General features: G+C 36.3%; 2 protein-coding genes across 3 annotated transcripts in view; one reads left to right on the top strand and one right to left on the bottom strand.

The window, feature by feature from the left end:
• The window catches only part of brf1b (BRF1 RNA polymerase III transcription initiation factor subunit b), a 77,032-nt gene that overhangs the window by 30,615 nt on the left and 21,417 nt on the right, over positions 1-25,000 (bottom strand). The window contains exons 7-12 of the mRNA XM_051138049.1: positions 15,340-15,489; positions 12,440-12,533; positions 11,411-11,537; positions 10,979-11,018; positions 10,521-10,616; positions 10,072-10,362 (exon numbers count right to left, since the gene is read on the bottom strand). Coding sequence (XP_050994006.1) covers positions 10,072-10,362; positions 10,521-10,616; positions 10,979-11,018; positions 11,411-11,537; positions 12,440-12,533; positions 15,340-15,489 — 798 coding nt within the window. The remainder of the gene's footprint in view (positions 1-10,071; positions 10,363-10,520; positions 10,617-10,978; positions 11,019-11,410; positions 11,538-12,439; positions 12,534-15,339; positions 15,490-25,000) is intronic.
• On the top strand, positions 19,027-24,706 carry btbd6b (BTB (POZ) domain containing 6b). Of its 2 annotated transcripts, XM_051138054.1 has the most exons (5): positions 19,027-19,182; positions 20,989-21,283; positions 21,372-21,462; positions 21,555-21,673; positions 23,281-24,706. In XM_051138054.1, exons 2-5 carry the CDS (start codon positions 21,078-21,080, stop codon positions 24,311-24,313), a joined length of 1,449 nt encoding a protein of 482 aa, XP_050994011.1. In that variant the 5' UTR covers positions 19,027-19,182; positions 20,989-21,077; the 3' UTR covers positions 24,314-24,706. The 2 variants fall into 2 exon arrangements, with proteins under 2 accessions (XP_050994011.1, XP_050994010.1); XM_051138053.1 differs by lacking the exon at positions 19,027-19,182 and having other exon boundaries at positions 20,524-21,283.

Raw genomic sequence — 25,000 nt, 5'->3', positions numbered from 1 at the left:
ACAACAGTACAAAGCAACATTTCGAAATCCCCAAAAAAAAACTCACTCTGAGAACCTCAAAGCATTCTGTCATTAATTACTCACCCTCATGTTGTTCCAAAGCCGTAAGACCTTTGTTCATCTTTGGAACATGAAGATATTTCTGATGAAATCCAAGAGCTTTCTGATCCTGCATAGACAGCAACAGAACTACCACATTCAAGGCCCAAGAAAGGTAGTAAGGACATTGTTAAAATAGTCCATGTGACATCAGTGGTTTAACCTTAATTTTATAAGGTTACGAGAATAATTTTGTGTGAAAGAAAACAAAAATATTTACTTTTTCTTCCCTTCCTTTGATTGTTTCAACTGTGTTGCTGTCTGTGCAGGGTCATAAAGATCAGATTCAGATTTCATCAAAAATATGTGCTATTTGTGCTTTGAAGATGAACTAAGGTCTTATGGGTTTGGATTGTCAAACCCGTGAAAACTTTTTTAGGGTGAACTATCCCTTTAAAAGTAGTCGATATGAATTTCAAATAGCTGTGTGATGAATAAATCGAAATTTGAGTCATTACTGATCCTCAAATTAAATGCAACGTTTGTTCATGAGACGCGTGCGATTCAATGATTTGATATGTGACCCTGGATCACAAAACCAGTCAAAAGGGTCAATTTTTTTTGGTATATTTACGGTAGGAAATTTACAAAATATCTTCATGGAACATGATCTTTACTTAATATCCTAATAATTTTTGGCATAAAAGAAAAATCAATCATTTTGACCCATACAATGTAATACTGGCTGCTGCTACAAATATACCCAATGCTACTTATGACTGGTTTTGTGGTCCAGGGTCACATATTATTGACATCCAACCCATGGCACCATATTTGATTTGAAATCTGGCTTCAGAAAGCTTGAAACAGTCTCAGCTTTTGAGATGCCATTTGCCATTTTGGATCAAATTAGTGTGCAAAAAAAACTGTGTGACAATTCTTCTTTTGTGTTTCACAGAAAGAGGAACAGGCTTAGCAACAACATGAAGGTGAGAAAATTGCTGAACACTACTCATTTTTGGGCCTTTGCCTGCTTTAAAAACATGGCATGTTGTTTGAGTGATGACATTAAGTATTCAAAAAAAGATTAAATGCTCATAATGCAATATGCCCCAACATGTTTCAATGAGGAAAGAGCTTCTAATATGAGTACGCACTTGACTGAACATAATCCAGATTACATAATGAATCAAATGAATCATTATGCAAATAAACAGATCAGCTTGATGCTCAACTGTGAAATGCCACAGAGGTGAATGAAAATTGGGATCAACATTTGCATTTTGAGATTGAAAAGCCCAATGTTTGTACATTATATTTGCTGGAATAAATAATAATACCTGCCATCTGTGTTGTTTCATTTATAAAATCAATTTATAGAACAACAGTGTTATCATTTAAGGACAAATTGTTAGATTTCTCATAACGTTAACAGGAGACTGTGAAGATGTATAGTTGTAAACAAACTTATTTTGCTTAAAGCTTGAAAAAGAATCAAAAGATCTTGTAGGCTGAGAGTGTTTCACGCTCGTACAAAAATGAGGACAAGGTGGAAAAAAAAAACCCCTCTTGCAATATGGCATGATAACCTCTGAGGGCCTTTTCCAACCTCACCACCTGCTCACACTGTCTGTGCCATGGGCAAGCAGGCCAAGACGTGAAGAATATATGTGTGTATGTGTGTGTATTCTTGTCTATGGGTCAGCTACAGTAGGCAGCTACAGTATCTTTTAAATCAGACTCTGTACCTAACACATTGACATTCTGCACATGCAGTTAACTATAGATGCGGATAGACTATAAAATAGCCTTTCGCTCTTCGCTATCCCTCAGCATGTTTTGATCACGTCAAACACATCCACTTGAAAGGTTAAATGCCGTATTTGCCTGCAGAAGCTGTGCTTTCCCATGCGTCATTCAATGCATGTCCTCCTAGACTAACTGTCATCTCCATCTACACGCTGTCTCCCGTCCCTCTCTCGTTCCCCAAGCCATTGGTCAATCGCTCTGAATCAAGCACAGCTGTCTGACTGCATGCAGGCCATTAGATCGATACTTTACACATGCAAGCAGAAGTGGCATTAACAGCAGAGAGAGGGAGGGACAGCGCTCAGAGCGCACTGGACCGTGAGGCAGCATCACCACAGCTGAAGCTTAGTACACAACAGGAAATGCAGTGTAGCAATGCAGTATGGGAGGAGTTGCAAGCAGGTGTAATCAATCAGCGTCCCTGCTGCAGGAAATCCATGGCATGCCCCTCAATGCATACAGACAGGAGCATTTCACTTTTTTACCCTTAGGATAGACGCTCAAAAATGAAAAATGAAATGTCTGCAACATGCTTCGGTTAAAATTGGTTGTATAATATTTATATATTTTACCTTGTCAAAAACAACTTCACAGCGACGCATTTGGCTCATGTCTCTTTAAATGATAATGAGCTACTGCTCACCCCGCCCCCTCTTCCGTTTTTTGTGTATTCGTTAGTGCGTTACCATCAAAAACAACACTAATCCACTGTCTGAGCATAGAGAAAATGGCAGACAGCATACAACTGGCTGAGGGTGTAAATATGCGAATACGGAACAGTCTGTCAGCAATCGTGGGTGGGGCTTCCGGGAAAATCAAAACGGCTTGATAATTGAAGTTTTTTGGGATTGAAAAAGAACTGATTTTTATCATTGTAGGGTGGTTGTGCACACAGACCGCTAAGACACATTTATGTTCAAACACCATGTAAAAATGAATTTTGCATCCGATGTCCCCTTTAAAACTGTAAGCCTTAGAGCCTGTTTACAAGGGATGTGTTGTTTATCTGTTGGTGCTGTTTTTTACTGTTCCTATGCAAACATAAACTCTTTTTTTCAGCGACTTGCAGCATGAGCACTGCATTTTTAAAATGCTGTGTTTATTAAAAGAAGTTAAAATTTATTACAATATAATATACATTATGAAAAATGGTTGTTTTGAGATTAGCTAAGATTTTGCATTTAACTGTTATTAAAACATTTTTATACAGATTATCTGAGTGCTAAATGATGGCAAAGCAGTGTTATTTTAGCGTTAGATGTTTAATATTATTGTACTTTTTAATATTTTGAACAAGCTTTTGTTGTTACATTTTCATTTTAGTTGCATTTTTAGTAAATTAGCTTTTGTTGTTTTCAATAGTTTTTAAATATTTCTATTCAGCTTTAATCTATTTTTATTTTAGTTTTAGTCATTTCAGCACTTCAAGGCAACATTTTTATGTTATTTGAGGGACTCACATGCAACTATTACAGAAGGTTTAAACACTCGATGCTTCAGAAAGACACACAATGCATTAAGAGCCGGGGGGTGAAAACTCTTTGAATTCGAAGATCAGGGTACATTTCACGTATTTTGTCTTCTGGGAAACATGTACGTATCTTCTGTAGCTTCTGAAGGGCAGTAGTACTACATGAGAAAAAAAATGATATGTAGGCAAAGTAAGACAAATGTACACATCTTCATTCTGTTCAAAAGTTTACACCCCTGGCTCATTATGCATCATTTTACCTTCTGGAGCATCAGTGACTGTTTGAACCTTCTATAATAGTTGTTGTCCTCAGTTGTCCTCAGTGTGAAAAGATTGATATTAAAATCATACAGTTATTGTCAGAAAGGGTTCAAATACAGAGTTTGTGGGACCTGAAGCATTTTTCTGTTTAACTGTTAAGGTTTAACTAAGGTAACAACACAGTTTTAATAATCAGGCGTATGTAAACTTTTGAACTGGCTAATTTTTATAAATTAAACTATTATTTTCTCTTATGGACTATATGTCAATGTCTTTTATGTGAAATATCTTATTCAAGTCAATAAAAATAACAAATAAAAATAACATTTATTTTGTATGGTCCCTCTTATTTTGGTAAAAAAATTAACATTTTGCAGATTCTGCAAGGTGTATGTAAACTTTTGACCTCAACTGTATTTAATGATATAAATTACATTTAGATACATCCTTATTAGAAAAGCTGGCCAAACTGAGTTTTCTTCCACGTCGTCACACTTTTCAAATTTATCCATATGTCTGCTCTCCTCTCACTCCCAGATGTTGAAATTTTTAATGTTTTTTAAGACATGCAGCAAGTGTTAGTTTATGTCCCACCAGTTGACTGGATCTTTTCCTAAAACTTCCTTTATCTTGTTTTTATTTGTTGACGAAAATGTCAATAGATTTTTGTCATAGTTTCTGTCATTCATTATCATCTTGTTTTAATCTGTGAAAATTGTTGATGAAAATTACAAAGAAAATGATTCATCAACGAAATTAAAATTGTTGTACAATGTATAGATATCGACAGATGCAGGGAAAAAAAACTGTAATATTGGCTGATTGGCCGCTACGGTACCAATATATTATTCACCCCAGTAGGAATGGATTGTGTGTGAACAGCCCGTTATAAGTCCATAAGGGGATGAGGAAACTCATTAGTATGCTCATTATAAAATCATTAGTGTGCCACATACTAATTGGATTTAAACCTATAGAGTCACATAACTGTCTTCAATAAGATCAATATACGCTTTTTTTAAATCTTATATTAGGCCTGTTTCCACATGGAGAAGAAAAGAAATGGAGAATGGGATGCGTAAATGTCACAAAAGTGTGCTAACTGCTCGGCTCCAAAACAGTAACAGTACTTACTGATGATTCAGAGTCATTCGGAAAATCTGATGAAAAACATGTGTTGTACATGCTGGGGAAATTGAAATTTGAAGGCCGAGCGTTCAACTCTCCCGGTAAAGCTTTGACACCAGTAGATTCTCAACGCTGAAAGTTGCTCATCACACCAGAGCATTAAAATATCTTGGTTTCAAATAGATCCAGGAAAGGGATGGTCACAGGAAGCTTTGTAAGAACAGGCAGGCCTTTCCTTTGAGGAAAGTTCCTTTCTCCTCTCAGTGGTGGACATGTTGGTTAATGCCTGGCATTTAAAATGGCAAAGTTCAAACAGGGTTCATAAAACCACAGCAAGCCCAAGGGAAAATCCTTCCCATATTTTTATCTTTTCACTCTCTCTCTCTCTCACGCACAGACAGAGTCAATCCGAAATGCATTATCCAAGATCTGGTGGCCAGCTCTGTATGGGGTTGGAATATATTGAATAGTGAAAAACAAAAATTGATAATGGACTCCCTTTATCATCATCAGATAAAATTTATATTTCACTCCACTTGCTGCTCTGGAAAATATATATTGATTAAATAAGTGGGACTCCTTTAGATACCTTGCGAGGTAGATTTCTGGGTTAAAACTGGTGCGGCGATGGGAAGTGAACCTGCGTGGAACAGATGCTATTGATGGAAAGGAGGCTGTGGAATTGGCCAGTCGCTCTCTTCACTGCAGTGAAAGTGAGAGAGCGAATCTCACGTATCCCCAGAGAAATGAAGAGACAGACAGTCTGAAAGAGTGAGACACTTCAGTACGACAGCCTGTCAGAGTGAGAGAGGCATCTGCCAGACCTCACACATACACAGACACACACACATTCTTGGTCACTTGCTTTCTATCTCTCTCACTCACTCTCACTTTGTCTCTGTCTGTCTCATGTGTTCCCTATTTAGAGAACACAAAATTTATGCAGACCTGCATACTCCAGCAGTTTAAAAATTCAGCTTTTTGCACTTTCGGTGCCTGCATTTTAGTCTCTGCTACACTGGAATATGCCTACTCATAATACGATTATAAATACTATATAGTGATTTATAAAGCAAAAGAAAAATACAATGAAAATAGGTCTGGCCAACTATCAAAGGTGTTTCCCTGCCTGAGGCCCGAGATCCTAAAACAGGCTCCAGCATTCTTGCAACCCTACATAAAATAAAATTAAAAAAATAAATAAAAAATAATTTATTTTTAAGGACCAAATCGGATGTTCATTTTGTTCATAGCATTTAATGACAAAATATTTAATTTTACATACTTGCAAATAAAATAAAATAAAATAAAATAAAATAAAATAAAATAAAACAAAAATACAGAATAATTTTTAAGGACCAATTCTAATGTACATTTTGTTCATAGCATTTAATGAAATATATTTATTTGTATATTGCAAATAAAGTAAAATAAAATAAATGAATATTTTTAAGGACCAATTTTAATGTACATTTTGTTTATAGCATTTAATGAAAAATATTGTTTTTTTTTCACTCAAATAAAATAAAATAAAATAAAAATAAAGAATATTTTTAAAGACAAATTCTAATGTATATTTTGTTCACAGCATTTAATGAAAAATATGCTTTATATCTTTGTAAGTAAAATAAAATAAAAGACTACTTGTAAGGACCAGTTCTAATGTACATTTTGTTCATTGTATTTAATGAAAAATATTTATTTGTATATCCTTGCAAATAAAGAAAAATAAAATTAAATAAATAAAGAATATATTTAATAACCAATTCTAATGTACATTTTGTTCTTAGAATTTAATGAAAAATATTAATTTTATTTCCTTCAAATAAAATAAAATAGAATAAAATAAAATAAAATAAATAATAAAATAAAATAATAAAATAAATAATTTTTTAAAGACGAATTCTAATGTATATTTTGTTCACAGCATTTAATGAAAAATATTTTTTATATCTTTGCAAATAAAATAAAATAAAATAAAAGATTATAAGGACCAATTCTAATGTACATTTTGTTCATAGCATTTAATGAAAATTATTTATTTTTAAATCCTTGCAAATCAAAACAAACAGGACTGCCATCTACCCAGGCTGTTTCCGTGCCTGAGGCCCCAGATGCTAAGATAGGCTCCAGCATCTTTGCGATCCAACATAACATAAAATAAATAAATGAAATAAAATAAAATTTAATATTCTGGTTTTATACCTATAAATACAAAGCTTAAAAAAATTTCATACCTCTCTATTTCTTGCTCTTTTCACTGTTTTTCTTCATCTTTCAATGTGCACACAAACACATATTCACAACCCAACATTCAGAGTGACCAGCAGTGCATCTTTGGCCTTATAGTCTGCTGTATGTATTGTTATGAGCAGTGAGAGTCATCCACGTTGAGTGGAACCCCATAAAGCCGTCTTTATGAGCGACTCTAAGAGGCTTTCACCCCTGCAGAATCATCACCTTCTCCTGCAAAGGACAATGACGATGAGGGAAATGTATCAGCAAACTGCCATAGCAGAAATAGTCCACGGAAAGCTGCTCAGACAGCAAATCACAGTCTGCACTGCTTTAAAATAAAGCAGCTCGGCTCCGATCTCCTAGACTGGCCTTAGGAGACATGTGCTATGTCCAGATAAACCACCACTGCTCGTCACTCAGAGCTGCAGGGAACACCTAGGTCGAGGAGTCGTCGGGGTCAGGGTCAAAGGTTAAAAGGGAATGGCCTGAGTTCAGCTAGCGAGCAGGTGCTGAGGTCAGAGAAGTGTTGCCGGACTGATCTTGTGATATTCTAATCGGCCCTGTGACATTTTATTTTCAGGGTTGCCTTTGATTGCTTTCAGTAATCTAAAGCTCTTTGTAAATAAAAGAGGCAAATCAGCATATTAGAATGATTTCTGAAGGAGTAATGATGCCGAAAATTCAGCTTTGCCATCACAGCAATAAACAGAAAACAGTTATTTTAAATTGTACAAATATTTTGCAATATTACCATTTTCACTGTATTTTTGATCACATAGACACAGCCTTTGTCAAAACATTTGAACTGTAGTGTATTGTTTGTGTTTAACTGAACCTTCTCATGTTGAACGGCAGTCAAATAACAAATACAGTCATCTGTGCAAGTAAAACAGGAGAGCATTTAATAACCTCGGAGTAAAGCTCCATACGTTTCCCGTCTCTGAAATCATATGCTCTCTATAAACTGAAATGAGATCAGCATAAAAACACTATAATGAGAAAGTACATCTGTGGCTTTTGCTCTGCTGTACGGCATGAAGCAGACAGATTGGAGCAGCTCTTATTAGATGTCTTAAAAGGATTTCAAAAAGCTCTAAGTGATTATGTCTGGCAGACCCTCCATCGGAGCGCTGACTTTCACAATAGCAAAGGGTTAAAGCTTTCCTAAAGATTAAACATTCACCACACTTCCTACAGTCATCCATCTTATAATAAAGAAACCCGGTGACTTTGAAGAACAAATTCTGCTTGATATGGAAATATTTTGTTTCAAAAAACAAATGGACCACAAGAGTCTGGACCCATATAAAAATGGGATAAAATATTATAATAATAATATAATATTATTATCAAATACAGTTGAAGTCAAAAGTTTACATACACCTTGCAGAATCTGCAAAATGTTAATTATTTTACCAAAATAAGAGGGATTATACAAAATGCATGTTATTTTTTATTTAGTACTGACCTGAATGAGATATTTCACATAAAAGACATTTACTCATAGTCCATAAGAGAAAATAATAGCTGAATTTAAAAACAGCCCCGTTCAAAAGTTTACATACACTTGATCCTTAATACTGTGTTGTTATCTGAATGATCCACAGCTGTGTTTTACTTTTCTTTTTATTTAGTGATAGTGAGTCCTTTGTTTGTCCTGAACAGTTAAACTACTTGCTGTTCTTTAGAAAAATCTTTCAGGTCCCACAAATTCTGTGGATTTTGCATTAAGAGCCAGGGGTGAAAACTTATGAACAGAATGAAGATGTGTACATTTTTCTTATTTTGCCTAAATATTGTATTTTTTCATTTAGTTCTGCGTTTCAGAAGCTACAGAAAATATGTACATGTTTCCCAGAAGGCAAAATAAGTGAAATGTACCCTGATAATCAAATGCAAAAAGTTTTCACCCCCTGACTCTTAACGCATTGTGTTTCCTTCTGAAGCATTAGTGAGCGTTTGAACCTTCTGTAATAGTTGCATATGAGTCTCTCAGTGTGAAAAGATGGACCTCAAAATCATACAGTCATTGTTGGAAATACACAAAAATGCTGAAAAAGGCCAGAAGGATTTTTCTGAAGAACAGCAGGCAGTTTAACTGTTTAGGAAATACATGCATTTTGTATAATAATGTATAATTTTGGTAAAATAATTAACATTTTGCAGATTCTGCAAGGTGTATGTAAATTTTTGACTTCAACTGTAGTTCATTAAGCATTTAAAGGCATAGTTCGCCCAAAAATTAAAACTACCCCATGTTTACTCAACCTCAAGCCATCCTAGGTGTATTTATTCTTTATTCTTTCAGACGAATACAATCAGAGATATTAAAAAAAATGGCAGTGAATGGTTGTTGAGAATTTGAAGTCCAAAAAAGTGCATCCATCCATCATAAAAAGTGCTCCACCCGGCTCTGGGGGGTTAATAAGGCCCCCTAAAGTGAATTGATGCGTTTGTATAAGAAAAATATCCATATTTAAAACTCACTAGAGAGTGGCGTTCCAATGGACGACATAAGACTTCCAATGGATGACGTAAGACATGAATTAGAAGTACAAAAAGAGGATTTGTAAAGAAAAATTTCCATACAAGCCAAGAGGAGACTGGTTTTCCTTTGCTGTATACAAAACTTGGTTCTTGCGAGACTAGCATATTCTCACCGGAGCTTATGCTACACCTATGTCCTGCATCATCCGCTGGAATGCCACTCTCTTGTGAACGCATGCACGACAGTTAGTGGTTAAAAGTTTTAATATGGATAATTTTCTTACACAAATGCATCGATTCACTTCAGAAGGCCTTTATTAACCCCATGGAGCCTTGTGGAGTACTTTTTATAATGGATGGATGTACTATTTAAACTTCAAAATCTCAACAACCATTCACTGCCATTATAAAGCTTGGAAGAGCCAGGACATTTCTTTAATATAACCCTGATTAATCGTCTGAAAGAAGAAAGTCATAATATACCTAGGATGGCTTGAGGGTGAGTAAACTATGGGGTAATTTTCATTTTTGGATGGACTATCCTTTTAATTAAACAGCAGTGAAAAATCAGTATGGTGTAATGAATGCCCTATTTGGCCTAAGAGAACATACTGTACTGAGGAACCTGACACACTCACCGTTTGTTGTGTCCTCCTCTGTGATGCATTCCCGAATGGAGTCTGTTAGACCAAGGCTGGCTGCACTGGGCAGAGGGCCGAGGAGGGCTGTCAGTGGCACATGCGTGGCCTGACTGGAGAGCGGTACTGTATCCCTACTCCCCTCCTGATTCTCCACTCCTCCCTGGTCTCCCTGTTCAAGCACCTCACTGATAAACTCCTGGTTGAGATGTTGAGCTGCCGCCTCCATTTCTTCATCCTCTGGGTCTTCGTCTCCAGTCATCCCAGAGGCCAAAGACACACAGTCATCATCTGAAAGCATGTTATAGCATGAATCAAAAACCAGTACCTGCACATGAATCAGCATAAAACTACACAATAATCTCGATTAAGAACAAATATCATCAGTGACCTGTGCTCAGATGAGCCTAGGTACTAAATAAACATGCAGAGCACTTGATTTGATCTACCTTCTCTTGCGTAGGAGGCATAAATCCCTCTCAGTTTGGTTCTGCTGCTCGCTGCCAGCTGTGTCTCAATCTCTTCGCGGTATGAGTTGATCTCACCTGCAGACAACGTACGCACACATACACATAAGATGTCTCTGATTGACAGTTCGATTTTTTTTGGTCTGAAAAATATTTAGCATGCAACATGGATTCCTTTGTGGAGTGTATTTAATGTTCAGATTATGCATGCCAACGGCACGTCAAGGAATGAGGTATAGTTCTAATATATGGAGGCATTATGGAAACAGCTGCTGTCGGTAAGGTGCGCACTTTAAACCACAAGGGAGTTTGCCATTCATAATCGTTGAAAAAACTTGAAATGCTTAGTGTAGTCGAGATAATGCACCGCAGAGAGCATTCAGATGCCATGTTGAGTCAATAGAGAGAATCAATATCTTATTCCAGGAGGACAGACTAACCTTGATATTCCTCAAGTTTCTTGGCCAACTCCTGCTCCAGCTGAAACAATGACATTTCAATTAAGAGAACCATTTATCCAGAGTCTCATATGGCTGAATATTATATTCATAGCTTCATATCTGGTCACACACACACACACACTATGCTTACCAAGACTGCATTTGTTTAGTCAGAAATACAGTAAAAATTATCATAAGAAATATTATTACAATTTAAAATAACTGTTCTAGTCTCTAGTATCACATGATCTGCTGCTTAATATTTTGTGGAAACTGATACATTTTCTTCAGGATCTTTCAATAGAAAGTTCAGGGACAGCATTTATTTGAAATCGAAGCCTTTTGTAAATGTATTTATGAAGGTCTTTACTGTCACTTTAGATCAATTTAATGCCTCTGCTCCTAACGGTAATGTATCCCTCATATGGGTACCTGCTGCATCTTGACTTTTTTCTGTCCTGCAACAAAAGACGGAGGATCACATTCTTTTTCAAGGTCCACTCGCATGAACTCATCGATGGTCAGGGCACTTGTGGGAGTCTCCTCAAACTCCGTCAGCCTGGTTGATACAGTTATTAAATTAGATTAGATTGACAATATATACCACCCTAGTTTTACTGTCAAAAGTTTACATACACTATGCAGAATCTGCAAAACGTTAATTATTTTACCAAAACGGGAGGGATAATACAAAATGCATGTTATTTTTTGTTTAGTACTGACCTGAATAAGCTATTTCACATAAAAGACATTTACATATAGTCTACAAGAGAAATACAAGAGAATAGTTGAATTTATAAAAATGACCCTGTTCAAAAGTTTACATACGCCTGATTCTTAAAACTGTGTTGTTACTTGATTGATCCGCAGCTGTTTTTTTTTTTTAATGATAGTTGAAAAAAATATGATATTTAGGCGAAATAAGAAAAATTTACACATTCTCATTCCGTTCAAAAGTTTACACCCTCCTTCTGAAGCATCAGTAAACGTTTATATCTTCTGTAATAGTTGCATATGAGTCCCTCAGTTTTCCTCACTGTGAAAAGATAGATCTCAAAATCATACAGTCATTGTTGGAAAGGGTTCAAATACACAAAATGCTGAAAAAATAAAGAATTTGTGGGACCTGAAGGCTTTTTCTGAAGTACAGTGGACAGTTTAACTGTTCAGGACAAACAAGGGACTCATGAACAACTATCACTAAACAAAAAAATTATTCAGGTAACAACACAGTAATAAGAATTAAGAATCAAGAATCAATAATATTCAGGTTAGTACTAAATAAAAAATAGCATGCATTTTGTACGGTCCCTCTTATTTTGGTAAAATAATTAACATTTTGCAGATTCTGCAAAGCGTGTGTAAACTTTTGACCTAAATTGTATATTTAAACCATTAGCTGACAGTGACAACAGCAGACAATTTCCTCAAAAATCTGCTTAGATCAGCCATGACATTCACCTTTTTCTGAGCGTGGCCTCACACACCTTGACGACAGATATTACTTCCTTCACCGTACGACGGAATTCATGCATACGAGCTGCTACGAGCAGAGCTGGGGGATACATGGGAGAGAAAATGAGGATAAATGTTTTGTCCCAAACCGTATTGTTCTCAATTTGTATGACATTTCACCACCGTGCAAATATACAATGTATGTACCATACAAAAGTGTTGAGAGTGCATTTTTTATAGTAATGGGGCATTGGTAAAAAGAATCTCTGCAGATGCTGAGGTGTGTTTTGTGATATAGTAGCCTGGTTAGTAGGCATTATGTAAATTGTGCTGCGGAGCTGTGTTTAAAAGAAAAACAACAAAACAAACCTATACAAGCAATTTTCCATCCACTGTCAACATAAAAGCAAATGCTCATCCAATATGTTTAGACAATATTTCTTTAAGCTAACAACAAAAAACGTATTTTAGACTAATTTTGATCTGTATAAAAACTAAAAATTATAGTTTACAAAAATGTATTAAATGTTCATTTTAAAAAAATTAAATGTTTGTAAAATATGAACATAATATAGTATTATAATTTTTAAACACAATATTATCTTCAGTATATTAATATTCATTATATATCTTTATAGCTTGGACACACATCATTTTGTTATATTTAGACAGTATTTCCAATATATTTTGACAATATTTCCATAAACAAACTATATATTTAGTCACTAAAACTTGCGTAGAAATTTTTATTGTCTAAAAAGCATTTCAGACAAATTTCAATTTGTATAAACAAAAAATTACAGTTTACAAAATTTAATTAAATGTTAATTTTAAACTTTTAAGTGTTAGTAAATGTAAACATAATGTATTATAATTTTCGAACACAATATTTTCTTCAATATATTTATATTTATTATATATCTTTGTTGCTTGGACACACATCATTTAGTTATATTTAGACAATATTTCCAAAATATTTAGGGAATATTTCCATAAGCAAACAATATATTTATTCACTAACACTTCAGGAATTGTTGTTTAAAAACACAAAATTTACAGTTTACAAAAATGAATTAAAATTCAATGTTAGTAAAATGTAAACATAATATAATATTATAATTTTCAATCACAATATTATTAACATTTATTTTTTATATTTATATTAATATATTTATTTTTATTATATATATTTATTGCTTAGACACACATCATTTTGTTGTTCTGAAATACGTAAAACGTACTGTATGTTCACTTAGTTGTTCCAATAAACATTTCAAATACATATATTATATTTTATGGTAATACAGTAATATTGTGGAAAAATTATTACAATTTAAAATGCAATTCTATTTTAAGAGATTTCAATTTTTATTTATTGCTGCAATGCAAAGCTGAATTTTCAGCTGTCTTCAGTGTTACATGATCCTTTAGAAATCATTAAAATGCTCAAGAAACATTTCTTCTTATTATCACTGTTTTAAGCAGCTGTGCTGCTAATTAGTCTTGTGGAAACTGAGATACATTTTCAGGATTTTTGATGAACAGAAAGAGAACAGCATTTATTTGAAATAAAGTATGTACTGTCAGTTTTATAAATTTAATGCATCGTTGCTAAAAAGAAGTACTTCTAAATTGCATCTTAAATTCAGCCAAAACCTAACTACAAACATACTGCAGAATCATTATTTCTTCTGGGTGAAAGCGTTCGCACAAACACACGTCTTTTTTGCTTTTATCTTGATCCTTGTTTTTGCAGCTCTCACACTCTGAGTCAGAAGGTGAAGTGTAGTTGTGTTGTGTTTACTCCCCTCGCTCTAAAACAATCAACCTCAATACAGAAAACTGACATTTACACTTACCATATTCCCCTGAATACCGTGAATGATTAATGATGAATTATTAATTATTCAGATATTGCAGCAGCGGATGTTAGATGGGAAAAGTGAGACAGTGAGAGCGGGCTGAACCAGAGATGCAGGCAGGAAGTCTGCCTTCTATTCCTGAGCAGTCAAAGCATCACGCTGACGACAAGAGTGCAGGGACCAATGCGCTCTGCTTCAGATCGAGGGCACCAAGATCTGTGCGGTGGCAAAGCGCTCGCCGTGATCTTGTTTTTATCCTTGTTATGGAACTCGCTGCTCCAGTTCCCACGTCAAACTTTTAGCACATTAAGGGATTTGCTTTATGATCTGACAGATGCGCAAAGCTGAAGACTGAAAAAACACGTAGACTATTTTCATTTCGAGCTGACAAAGGAAGCGTCTAGTGAATCTTTTAACAACTTGGAGGTTACGCCAAAACAAAGAAAGGACTGAGGTTTAAAGAGAATATTCCTGCTGTTGTAATAACCAATGGGGTCCAAAAGTTTGGAAACACCCCTGGCAAAGTATGGTTTTGGATGATATCAGCATAAATCCTTTTCATTTTTTGGTGCAAATACATTAAAGTAACTTGACATTATTATTGAAGACCAGCAAAAATAATTTACATTTTGATATAATAATGGCAATATATACATGTCAAATCAGACATGCCCCTTTGCCAGCTGTGATGCCTGGTTTCTGGTTTAAACTTGGCCCAGCACACCTTAATAGCTTCAACAACTGATTGCCAATTAAGTTTAGAATACAATGAATTTAGGCCCAGATTATGCAGAGCTGTAATAGCTGCTAATGGTGGATGGAAGTTTTTTCTATGTATAAAAACTGTTTTTGTAATAAAATATGTTTTCGTAGTTTGTGTTGTCCCTTATCAGTGCAAAATGATCACAAATTAAAAAGGATTCATGCCAATATTGTCCAAAACCCCATTTTTCTAGGGCGTTTCCAAACTTTTGGAGGGCACTGTAACTTTCAAGAGATCTTTAAATACAACAGTGTTTATTATTTGAACATTAGACAATCTACCTGCGCCACACAGGCCTGATGGTCGCCGTCCCGTGTGCATCCAGTCTCTTTTCATCCTCTGCAGCAGTCTGAGAGCAGTCATCGAAACCTCATGAGTCTTTTCACCGAACTCCAACATGTGGGCGAATCGTGGAATGTACAGACATGGATCTATAGATAGAAATAAACAGATCTGTAATCAGCGTCTGGACACGAACCTGAGAGCACAACCTAAATATATAACTTTGGATTGAAAACTGAGTTCGAGTTAATTACAAATCAAGGCTTCACATCTCTGTGTGCTTCAAAAGATTAAAAAAAGCATCATTTTTTTGTTGTTCTCCATGACTCCATGTTGAATCTAGATCATGGTCCTCCTATGGGAAACTTTAAAAGAGGCTTGGCTTAAGAGTCACTCCGTGGGAGCAAATATCCCTCACTTCCACCTACTTCTAAGTCCTTGGGTAAACTCATTCTGCTGGCCCAATAAAGCCTAAACATCACTGCTGTCCTAATAAGAAGGAAATGAGCTCAGCTAAGAAAGGCGGCCATCTATGATCCTATCTAAGGCTACACTATAGGGACTGCACCTGCATTTACGAGACATAGCATGTTCATCGAAATCTTCCAAGACTGTGTCTGTCACTGGCCTTTTTATACAGCTAAGTAATTTTATATTAAATTATCATATTAATGCAGTAGTGCAGAGCGCTTGACAGAACAAATATTCAGTGCCATCTGTGAAACAGGAAATAGTTTAAGTCGTTTAAGAAAAATTTAATTTTCTCATGTAACATTCTTTGGAATGATCCATACTGCTCTGAAAATAAATTGATTTTCAGACTTCTATTTCAGTCATGGCTGTAAAATGATCTGATTTGTGAGACTGCGCCTGTCAGAGTTTGATTAAAGGAAACGTGATAAATGAACACGGGAAGAAATAATCAAATAGATCTGTAAGAATTGTTGGTGGGGACTGGAAACTTGGCTTTGCAGAAAAAGAGGCCTCTTGGTGAGGGTTGTGGACATTAGAACAGGTAGGGAAAATTCTTTATCCACCTTATTTGTCCCATAGGAGCGGGAGTCATTTGTAAATTTTATGGGTCTGGCTTCCGGTCTCATTGGCACCCAGCAATTTTTAGCTGTACAAATCAGCTCGTTTTGCTGCTTGATACTGTGATATTGTTGTGTCTTACCATGTTATTTTATTGTATTAACCGTAATAAACAACCATTCACCGTTGTTATTCTTCTCGTTATTTCCCGGAAGTATCGTCCATAGATTTACCTCCGTGTTGAAGAATATAACTTCAATGGTTAAGAAAGCCACATCTGTATATTCCAACAACGGAGACTCTACTGAAGCAAAATTATGGATGATGTTTTTCATTTTGGTGCTAAAATTACTTCTGATGTAGGTTGAACAAAGACATCCCTTAGAAGATATATTGAGAGATCAGACTCTGACCTTGTCTTTCACTTGTCTGATGTGTCTGTAATTGTTAAAATCATTATTTGCTTAAGGGGGAGCTTGATTTTGACACAGTGGGAGTGCTAAATTGAAGCACTAATCAAGACCTTCTGCAATTAGTACTTGACAGAAGCGGTAACTGTATTTTCAATATAAAGTGAATTCTGCAGCCCAACAAGGTGGAAATGTCTAAAAATCCAAATGAAACTACAGAAATGCATAACTAAGAGAACATAACAGCTGGGTGAATACTATACGACAATACTAATTAACAATGACTGTGAAAAAACAGTCATCTTAAAGAGATAGTTCACCCAAAAATGACAATTCTGTCATTAATTACTCACCTTCATGATGTTACAAATCTGTAAAACCTTTAAGATATTTTTGATGAAATTCAAGAGCATTCAGACCCTGCATAGACAGCGACATTCAAGGCCCAGAAAGGTAGTAAGGACATTGTTACAATAGCCCATTTGAAGTCAGTGGTTCAGCCATGATGTTATAAAGGTCCAACAGTACTTTTTGTGCACAAAGAAAACAAAAATAATGACTTTATTCAATGATTTCTTTTCTTCCGTGTCAGGAGAGCACCATGACGTATGCATGTGATGCTCCTGACGCAGGAGCCGGCGTTCTGACATTGAACCCAGATGCCTGTTTACAAGCAGTACATAAAACAGTCTTCAAAAACATGTCCGAAGATTTCAACTGAAAGTATGACTTGTAATTTTTTGCTCAGCCTTACTTATTTGAACCAGAATATACAGACGATGAACTAAGAGAGATGGATGTTCTATGTCAGAACGCCGGCTCCTTATGCATGCGTTGTGGTATTAAAGGAGAACTCCAATTCCAGAACAATCATTTACAAATAATTTACTAAATGAATATAACCAATTGCTTAGCCAGATAAGACCCTTCTTCCTCGGCTGGGATCGTTTACAACCGCATTTAGGATTGTTTGAAGCCGCATTTAAACTTCCTTTTGAAAGTTCAAAATTGGGGCACCATATCAGTCCATTATGTGGAGAAAAATGCAGAAATGTTTTCTTCAAAAAAACATAATTTCTTTATGACTGAAGAAAGAAAGACATAAACATCTTGGATGACAAGGGGGTGAGTAAATTATATGTGAATCTTTGTTTTGGAAGTGGACTTCTCCTTTAATGTGACTGCACGTCGAAGACATACACAAGAGAAGAAATTTTTGAATAAATGTTTGGTTTGCACAAAAACTATTATTGTAGCTTTAAAACATTACGGTTGAACCACTGATGTCACATGGACTATTTTAACCACGTCCTGACTACCTTTGTGGGTCTTTAACGTGAAAGTTGCATTGTTGTCTATGCAGAAAGCGCTCAGATTTAATCAAAAATATCTTAATTTGTTCTGAAGATGAACAAAGGTTTTACAGGTTTAGAATGACATGAGGGCTGAGTAATTCATGACAGAATTTTCATTTTTGGATAAACTATCCCTTTAAATCTTCAAATAGTTCTTATATCATAAACTAGAGTTGTGTAGGATGGAGTGCTGTGTTGTCACAATCACTTTGCATTGTGGTATATGCAGCTCCCTGTGTAGTCTTAAACTGTTACATTAATGGCTATTGTTGGTACACAGCTGCCTATTGCATTGCCTTTTGACTGATTTGGTTTACATGTTTTTAGATTTACTTTTGTCGTAAAAGCACTTTGAACACTTACTAAAAGCATTATATCCACCTTATTTTTAACATAAGAGTTAGTGGAGCCATTAGTTAATTGATTGTGAAAGGCTTCCGGTGTCTGATTCCAGTTATCTGTACAAAAACAGCTCTTAATGCTGCTTGATAATGCAAACTGGTATGTTTTATCATTATTTTAATCTTTTACACGTTTTTTTCCTGCCAATAGTTTTATCATTTAACGCACTTTATTATTCTTTTATTTATTGACCTATAGCTGTATACACTGCCATGCTTTATATTATGTGAGTTTTAATTACAGTTTTTCAAAAGGGTTATTAAAGTCTTAATGTACAGAACTTTTTAATTACTCAGTGCACCTTTAAGACGTGAACCAGCTTCTTTGACCCAAAGTGGCTTACTGAAAGTGCTTTACATTTAGTACATTTCACTCTCTATGTGCATGTTTCACACACCCAGGCTGGCAAAAAACATCATTGTCTAAATTGTGTGAGATAGATAAGCCGCTTATCGTAGGCAAAGGATCCAGTTTCCAGCGCCGGAGCCCTCTGTTGGAGATCCGGGAAAGCTGTGCAAGCCCAACCCCCTCTCTCTCTCATAGCACAGTGTAGATTTAACATGGCTCCTGGCTGCCAGCGAGCCTTCAAACATCAAACCTGAATGTATTTTCCTGGCAGCTGCGCCTCGGTCGGCTGAATAAGGTAAAGAACGACTAATGATGTGCTATTTCAGTTCCTCTGCGGTTATTGCTTTATTGAATCGCGAATAATGATTCATAATACTTCGACTAAAGAGTCCGTTTTGGTGGACAAGTCTATGCTGACGGTAGCTGTGTCCTGCTGCTACTTTATCTCTTTAAAACCGGTCTGTAAAAAACGCTTGCGCTACAATAAATGATCGGACATGTTAATCGTGAACGCGGACGATATTTCTACCGAGCACATCAGAGATTTGCTTAGTAGGTTGAGCACTTCGTTGCAGATGTTTATCCCCTTATGAGACATTTAAGGCTGCATCAGCAAATTGACTGATCCTGTGAAGTTGAAACACTGCAACTGAAGCTCGGTGATGCTCGTAAAGCGTTGAGTTCTGTATTGCGCGTTGGTGGAAAAAGTTAGTTTATTAAATAAACAAATCCCTTCAGAGCTTCGCGCGGGATTTCATATAAAACAGATCAAATCGGACCTCAGGTGATGATGACATGTATAACACAAGTGTGAGATGCGATACATTTTTTAATTCCCGTACTGCTGTGGAAGTGGTGACGTGAACATACATTGTCAACAATAGAAATGGGAACCGTGATTCTGGTTCCGACGGCGTTTTGGTGAACGATTAAGGTTGCCAAGGTTGTAATTATAACATCGTGTCAGATTCAACACAACAAATAAACGCAGTAAGTTAGCCTACATTTGTTTTTTCCAAAATGTGACTTTTTCACATGCTTTTTTGAAGCATTTACTTTTGACTGCACTTAAATAGTAAAAAATGTGCTGCACCATCTTTAATTCCTTTTTTAATAAAATATCACTGTGTATGTATCTCCCACACCTAACGTTAGTCTGTATACACATATTTAGGTCTTACAAGCCTTGAACATAACACATTAGCAGTTCCTGCTTTATTAACGTTACATGAAATGTATAACTTGCGAGTGAGGTTATTTCAGTAACGCTGCAATTGATTCTTAAATGTTTTGATGCATAAGAGTCGATTCATTAGAATCGTTCGATAGTAGTCGCGTATGCTTTTGATTCGCTTAAAAGAACCGACTCACAAGAGTCATTCGTTTGATCTGTGTTGCGCTGAAGTGTCAGAGTATTTTAGTAATGTGTTCAATGAAAATAATTCGATTCGTTTGTTGTTTTAACGAAACGGTTATCGGTTTCCAGCCGTAATAAACAATCACCAAAGGGTTAATTGGTGCTCGTGTGAGCGGCTAGAGAGGGGCTGGTCGTTTGGCTGTGGGAGGCGCCTCTGGGCTACTGACGTCCGATTCACTCGTAGTTTGATTTGTCAACATAGAGCTGGGCGTCCTCGCCCGTCACACAAAACGGGCTTTACAATACGGAGACGCTGAGAGCGGATACACCACAGATGTGTAGGATGACAAGGACCACGTAGCTTTTTTCTTGGTCTGTTCGGACCTCTTGATTTATTTACCCGAACGTAGTGGTTTGCTTTAACTGTTACTTGCATCGTATCACTTTTACTTGAGATCAGGGATCGTGAGGATGAGATGAGAAAGAGGAAAAAGTCTTCGAGCTGGAATATCTCCGCTGGACGGATACGTAGATTTTGTGTCTAAAATGGGACAACATGCCATGGCGCGTATTTAGAGTGACTGATGCCTGTAGTTTCTAATTAATTAAAGGAGCTGTTTTCCTCGCTACACCTGCCTTTTAATTACTCCGCAGACTGGTGGATAGACTTGCTGATGCCAACAACGCCAGATTGCCTATATGGCAGGATCATGAAGTTTTTGACGTTTTTCCTTTTGCTTCCAGAAACCTTGAAAAGGACTAGAAAGAGTGGAAAACAGCTGAGCAAGCTGCCAGTATGCTATGAAATCGTGACTTTGTCCTTGAGGAAGAAGATGGCTGCAGAACTCTATCCTGCCAGCATAAATACCAACCTTCCAAACACTAACAGCACAGCAGTCACAGCTGCCAGCAAAAAGACCATCGTCCAAGTCACTCAAACGGTGACAACGCCGACTACAACTGCCACTCAGCAAAACATCAACAATAATAACGTCGAGACTGCCAGCTGGCAGTCCACTCACCCGACACTGCGAGAGAGGTAAGTGCGCATTCGGCTCGCTTTTCGAATCGTCTACGCTGTTATGGGTGCATAAACCAAATATTCTCTTGTACTGTGTTCTCTTCAGGAATGCTTTGATGTTCAATAACGAACTCATGGCAGATGTTCATTTTGTTGTGGGTCCTCCTGGCGCGTCCCAAAAAGTTCCAGCACACAAGGTGAGCGCATCCTCCCGTGTCAAAACGCATCTCAAGTGTCTGCTTCATCAAGCGTCTGCTTAACCGCTCTTGTGTGGCATTTGTGCTTCCAGTATGTGCTGGCAGTGGGGAGTTCTGTTTTCGGTGCCATGTTTTACGGAGATCTAGCGGAAGGAGAATCTGAGATTCATATTCCTGACGTGGAGCCTGCTGCTTTTTTAATTCTTTTAAAGTAAGTTCTGCACTTCATCTTAATTATAATTTGCCAATTACGTGATACTCATTTTCTTAGTCCACATCAATTAAAATGTTTACAAACGTTCAATGCAAACCATATAGAATGACTTGAATACATTTGTATTTAATTCCTGAACTAACCAGTCAAAGGATTAATCGCATCGAAAATAAAAGTGTTTGTTTACATAATGTGTGTGTACTGTGGATTTATTATGTATATAAAAATACACACAAATGCATGTACATATTTAAGGAGATATTATGTTTATATATTACATATATTTATATATGTAACCCTGGACCACAAATCCAGTCATAAGTGTCAATGTTTTTGAAGGTTTTATAGTACATTTTATAAATAGCTTTCTGTTGATGTATGGTTTGATAGGATAGGACAATATTTGGCCAAGATACAACTATTTGAAAATCTGGAATGTGAGGGTGCAAAAATAAACAAAATATTGACAAAGTTGTCCAAGTTAAGTTCTTTGCAATGCATATTACTAACCAAAAATTAAGTTTTGCTATATTTACTGTAGAAAATTTACAAAATGTGTTCACAGAACATGATCTTTATATCCTAATGATTTTTGAAAGAAAAATCTATAATTTTGACCCATACAATGTATTTTTGGTTACTGCTACAAACATACTTAAGACTGGTTTTGTGGTCCAGGCTCACATATAATATAATTTATATTAATATAAATATGTACATGTAAATACTTTTTAAAATATATACTGTATGTGTGTGTATTTATATATACATAATAAATATTAGACACATCATGTAAACAAAAACTTATTTTGGATGTGATTTATCGTTTGACAACACTATTTCCAAATAAATTTAAAAAAAAAATAATAAAAATGAAATATTTTAACAATTACTTATTAATAATTGAAAAATTTTGTAGTCATTTGGTGAAAATAATGTTGAGAAGAAAACTTAAATAGTCACTCATGAGTGTCAAGGTGAATAAATCTGTTTAAATACCAGAGAATTAGACTTTTAGGACAAGGTTAGTTCAGGTTTTAAATGTCATGTGGTGCAACTATTTATTAAATAAATATTTATATGTACACAAGGTGTAAGGAAAATTTTATCATTTTTACTTGGTTACACCACATGACTTTGGTGCAACTCCCTTATGATGTAATATTAACTACAAATTCATAATTTGTTTTGTTTTTGAAAAATAAGTAAATAAGTATTTATATAATAATAATTATATAATAATTATATAGTAATTATATAATAAGTATAAGTATATACACAAGGTGTACGGAAAATGTTATAATTTTTACTTGGTTACACCACATGACATTGGTGGAACTCCCTTAAAATGTAATAATTTTGAATTCATAATTTATGATATATATATATATATATTTTTAAGTATTTAGCAAAGAAGTATTTATATGTACACAAGGTGTAAGGAAAATATTATAATTTTTCCTTGGTTACACCACATGCCATTGGTGCAACTCACTTTAAAATGTAATGATACTTATGAATTCATAATTTGTTTTGTTTTTGAAAAATAAGCAAATAAGTAAAGACACTGTTGATTTCTAAGTCCTTTTTCTGTTCACTTCCAGGTACATGTATAGCGATGAGATTGAACTTGAAGCGGACACGGTGCTGGCCACTCTGTACGCTGCCAAAAAGTATATAGTGCCTGCACTGGCTAAGGCCTGTGTCACCTTTCTGGAGACGAGCCTGGAGGCCAAAAATGCCTGTGTGTTGTTGTCCCAGAGTCGACTATTTGAGGAGCCTGAGCTGACCCAGCGGTGTTGGGAGGTCATTGATGCTCAGGCCGAGCTGGCGCTTCGCTCTGAGGGCTTCTGTGAGATTGATCTTCAAACGCTGGAGATCATACTAAAGCGAGAGACTCTAAACACCCGGGAGGCGGTGGTCTTCCAGGCAGCTCTCGACTGGGCTGTGGCTGAATGCAAAAGGCAGGGACTGGGACCGACCTCTCGTAATAAAAGAGCAGTGCTGGGCAAGGCTCTGTACTTGGTTCGCATCCCAACCATGACCCTGGAGGAGTTCGCCAACGGAGCCGCACAGTCAGACGTTCTAACGCTGGAAGAGACTCACGATGTTTTCCTGTGGTACACAGCAGCCAATAAGCCCAAGCTCGAATTCCCACTGCAGAAAAGAAAGGGGCTAACGCCACAGCGCTGCCATCGTTTCCAATCCTCGGCATACCGTAGTAACCAGTGGCGCTACCGCGGACGCTGCGATAGCATCCAGTTCGCGGTGGACAAGAGGATCTTCATTGCAGGGCTTGGCCTGTACGGCTCCAGCGGCGGAAAGGCAGAGTACAGCGTCAAGATCGAACTCAAGCGCCAAGGGGTGACCCTAGCCCAGAACCTAACAAAATTTGTCTCAGACGGATCCAGCAACACCTTCTCAGTATGGTTTGAACACCCGGTCCAAGTGGAGCAGGACACTTTCTACACAGTCAGTGCCGTTTTGGATGGGAATGAACTTAGCTACTTCGGACAGGAGGGTATGACGGAAGTGCAATGTGGAAAGGTGACCTTCCAGTTCCAGTGTTCCTCGGACAGTACCAACGGAACTGGAGTACAGGGGGGTCAGATCCCAGAGCTGGTCTTCTATGCCTAAAATTGTCAGGATGTCAATATTGCAGTGCATTCCGCTCACTGGAGTTGAATACAGGGTCTCGTGAGGCTCTTGCCTTTATTATGTAGCAGCGGTGAACTTAATGGTAATGGCACTTCAGAACCACAGTGGACTCAGATAGAAGGAATGTTCTTCAGCTTTATTTATTGCAAAAATTATATATATTTGATTTAATTATTGACGCTGCTGCAAGCAGATCTATATATATATAAATGAAAATAGTTGTACTGCTCTAATAGTGGACGGAAGCCACTAGTGTGTCATGTTTTGTACATAACTTATTTGTTTTCAGCTTGATGCTGATTGACAAATAAAATGTCTTGTATTAGTGATCAGCTTCCTGAACTGCAGATTATAAATGTTTTTGTGACTCGAGTCTGATGTTTTTTTCACTTCTTAATCATAGACACAAATGAATTAAATGATGCCATTCACCCAACAAGAGAGGTTGAACTCAATCTATATTTTAGATGCCCTAAAAGTGTATACACTTTAAAATAAAGTCATTCAAATAAGGTAATATGACCATGCTCTATATAACTGGCATGCATTTGATTCAAACTGAAATGAAAAAAAGAACCCACACACCACAACAGCAATGGGCTTGTGTAAATGAGACAGTGATTGTTAAGTGTGGATGAAATATTCATCTTGAAAGGCCACATAAAG

Source organism: Labeo rohita, chromosome 20 (genome assembly GCF_022985175.1).
Source record: "Labeo rohita strain BAU-BD-2019 chromosome 20, IGBB_LRoh.1.0, whole genome shotgun sequence".
Classification (NCBI taxonomy): domain Eukaryota; kingdom Metazoa; phylum Chordata; class Actinopteri; order Cypriniformes; family Cyprinidae; genus Labeo; species Labeo rohita.
Note: the sequence above shows the minus strand (reverse complement) of the source record. Positions and strands in the feature narration are given on the sequence as shown.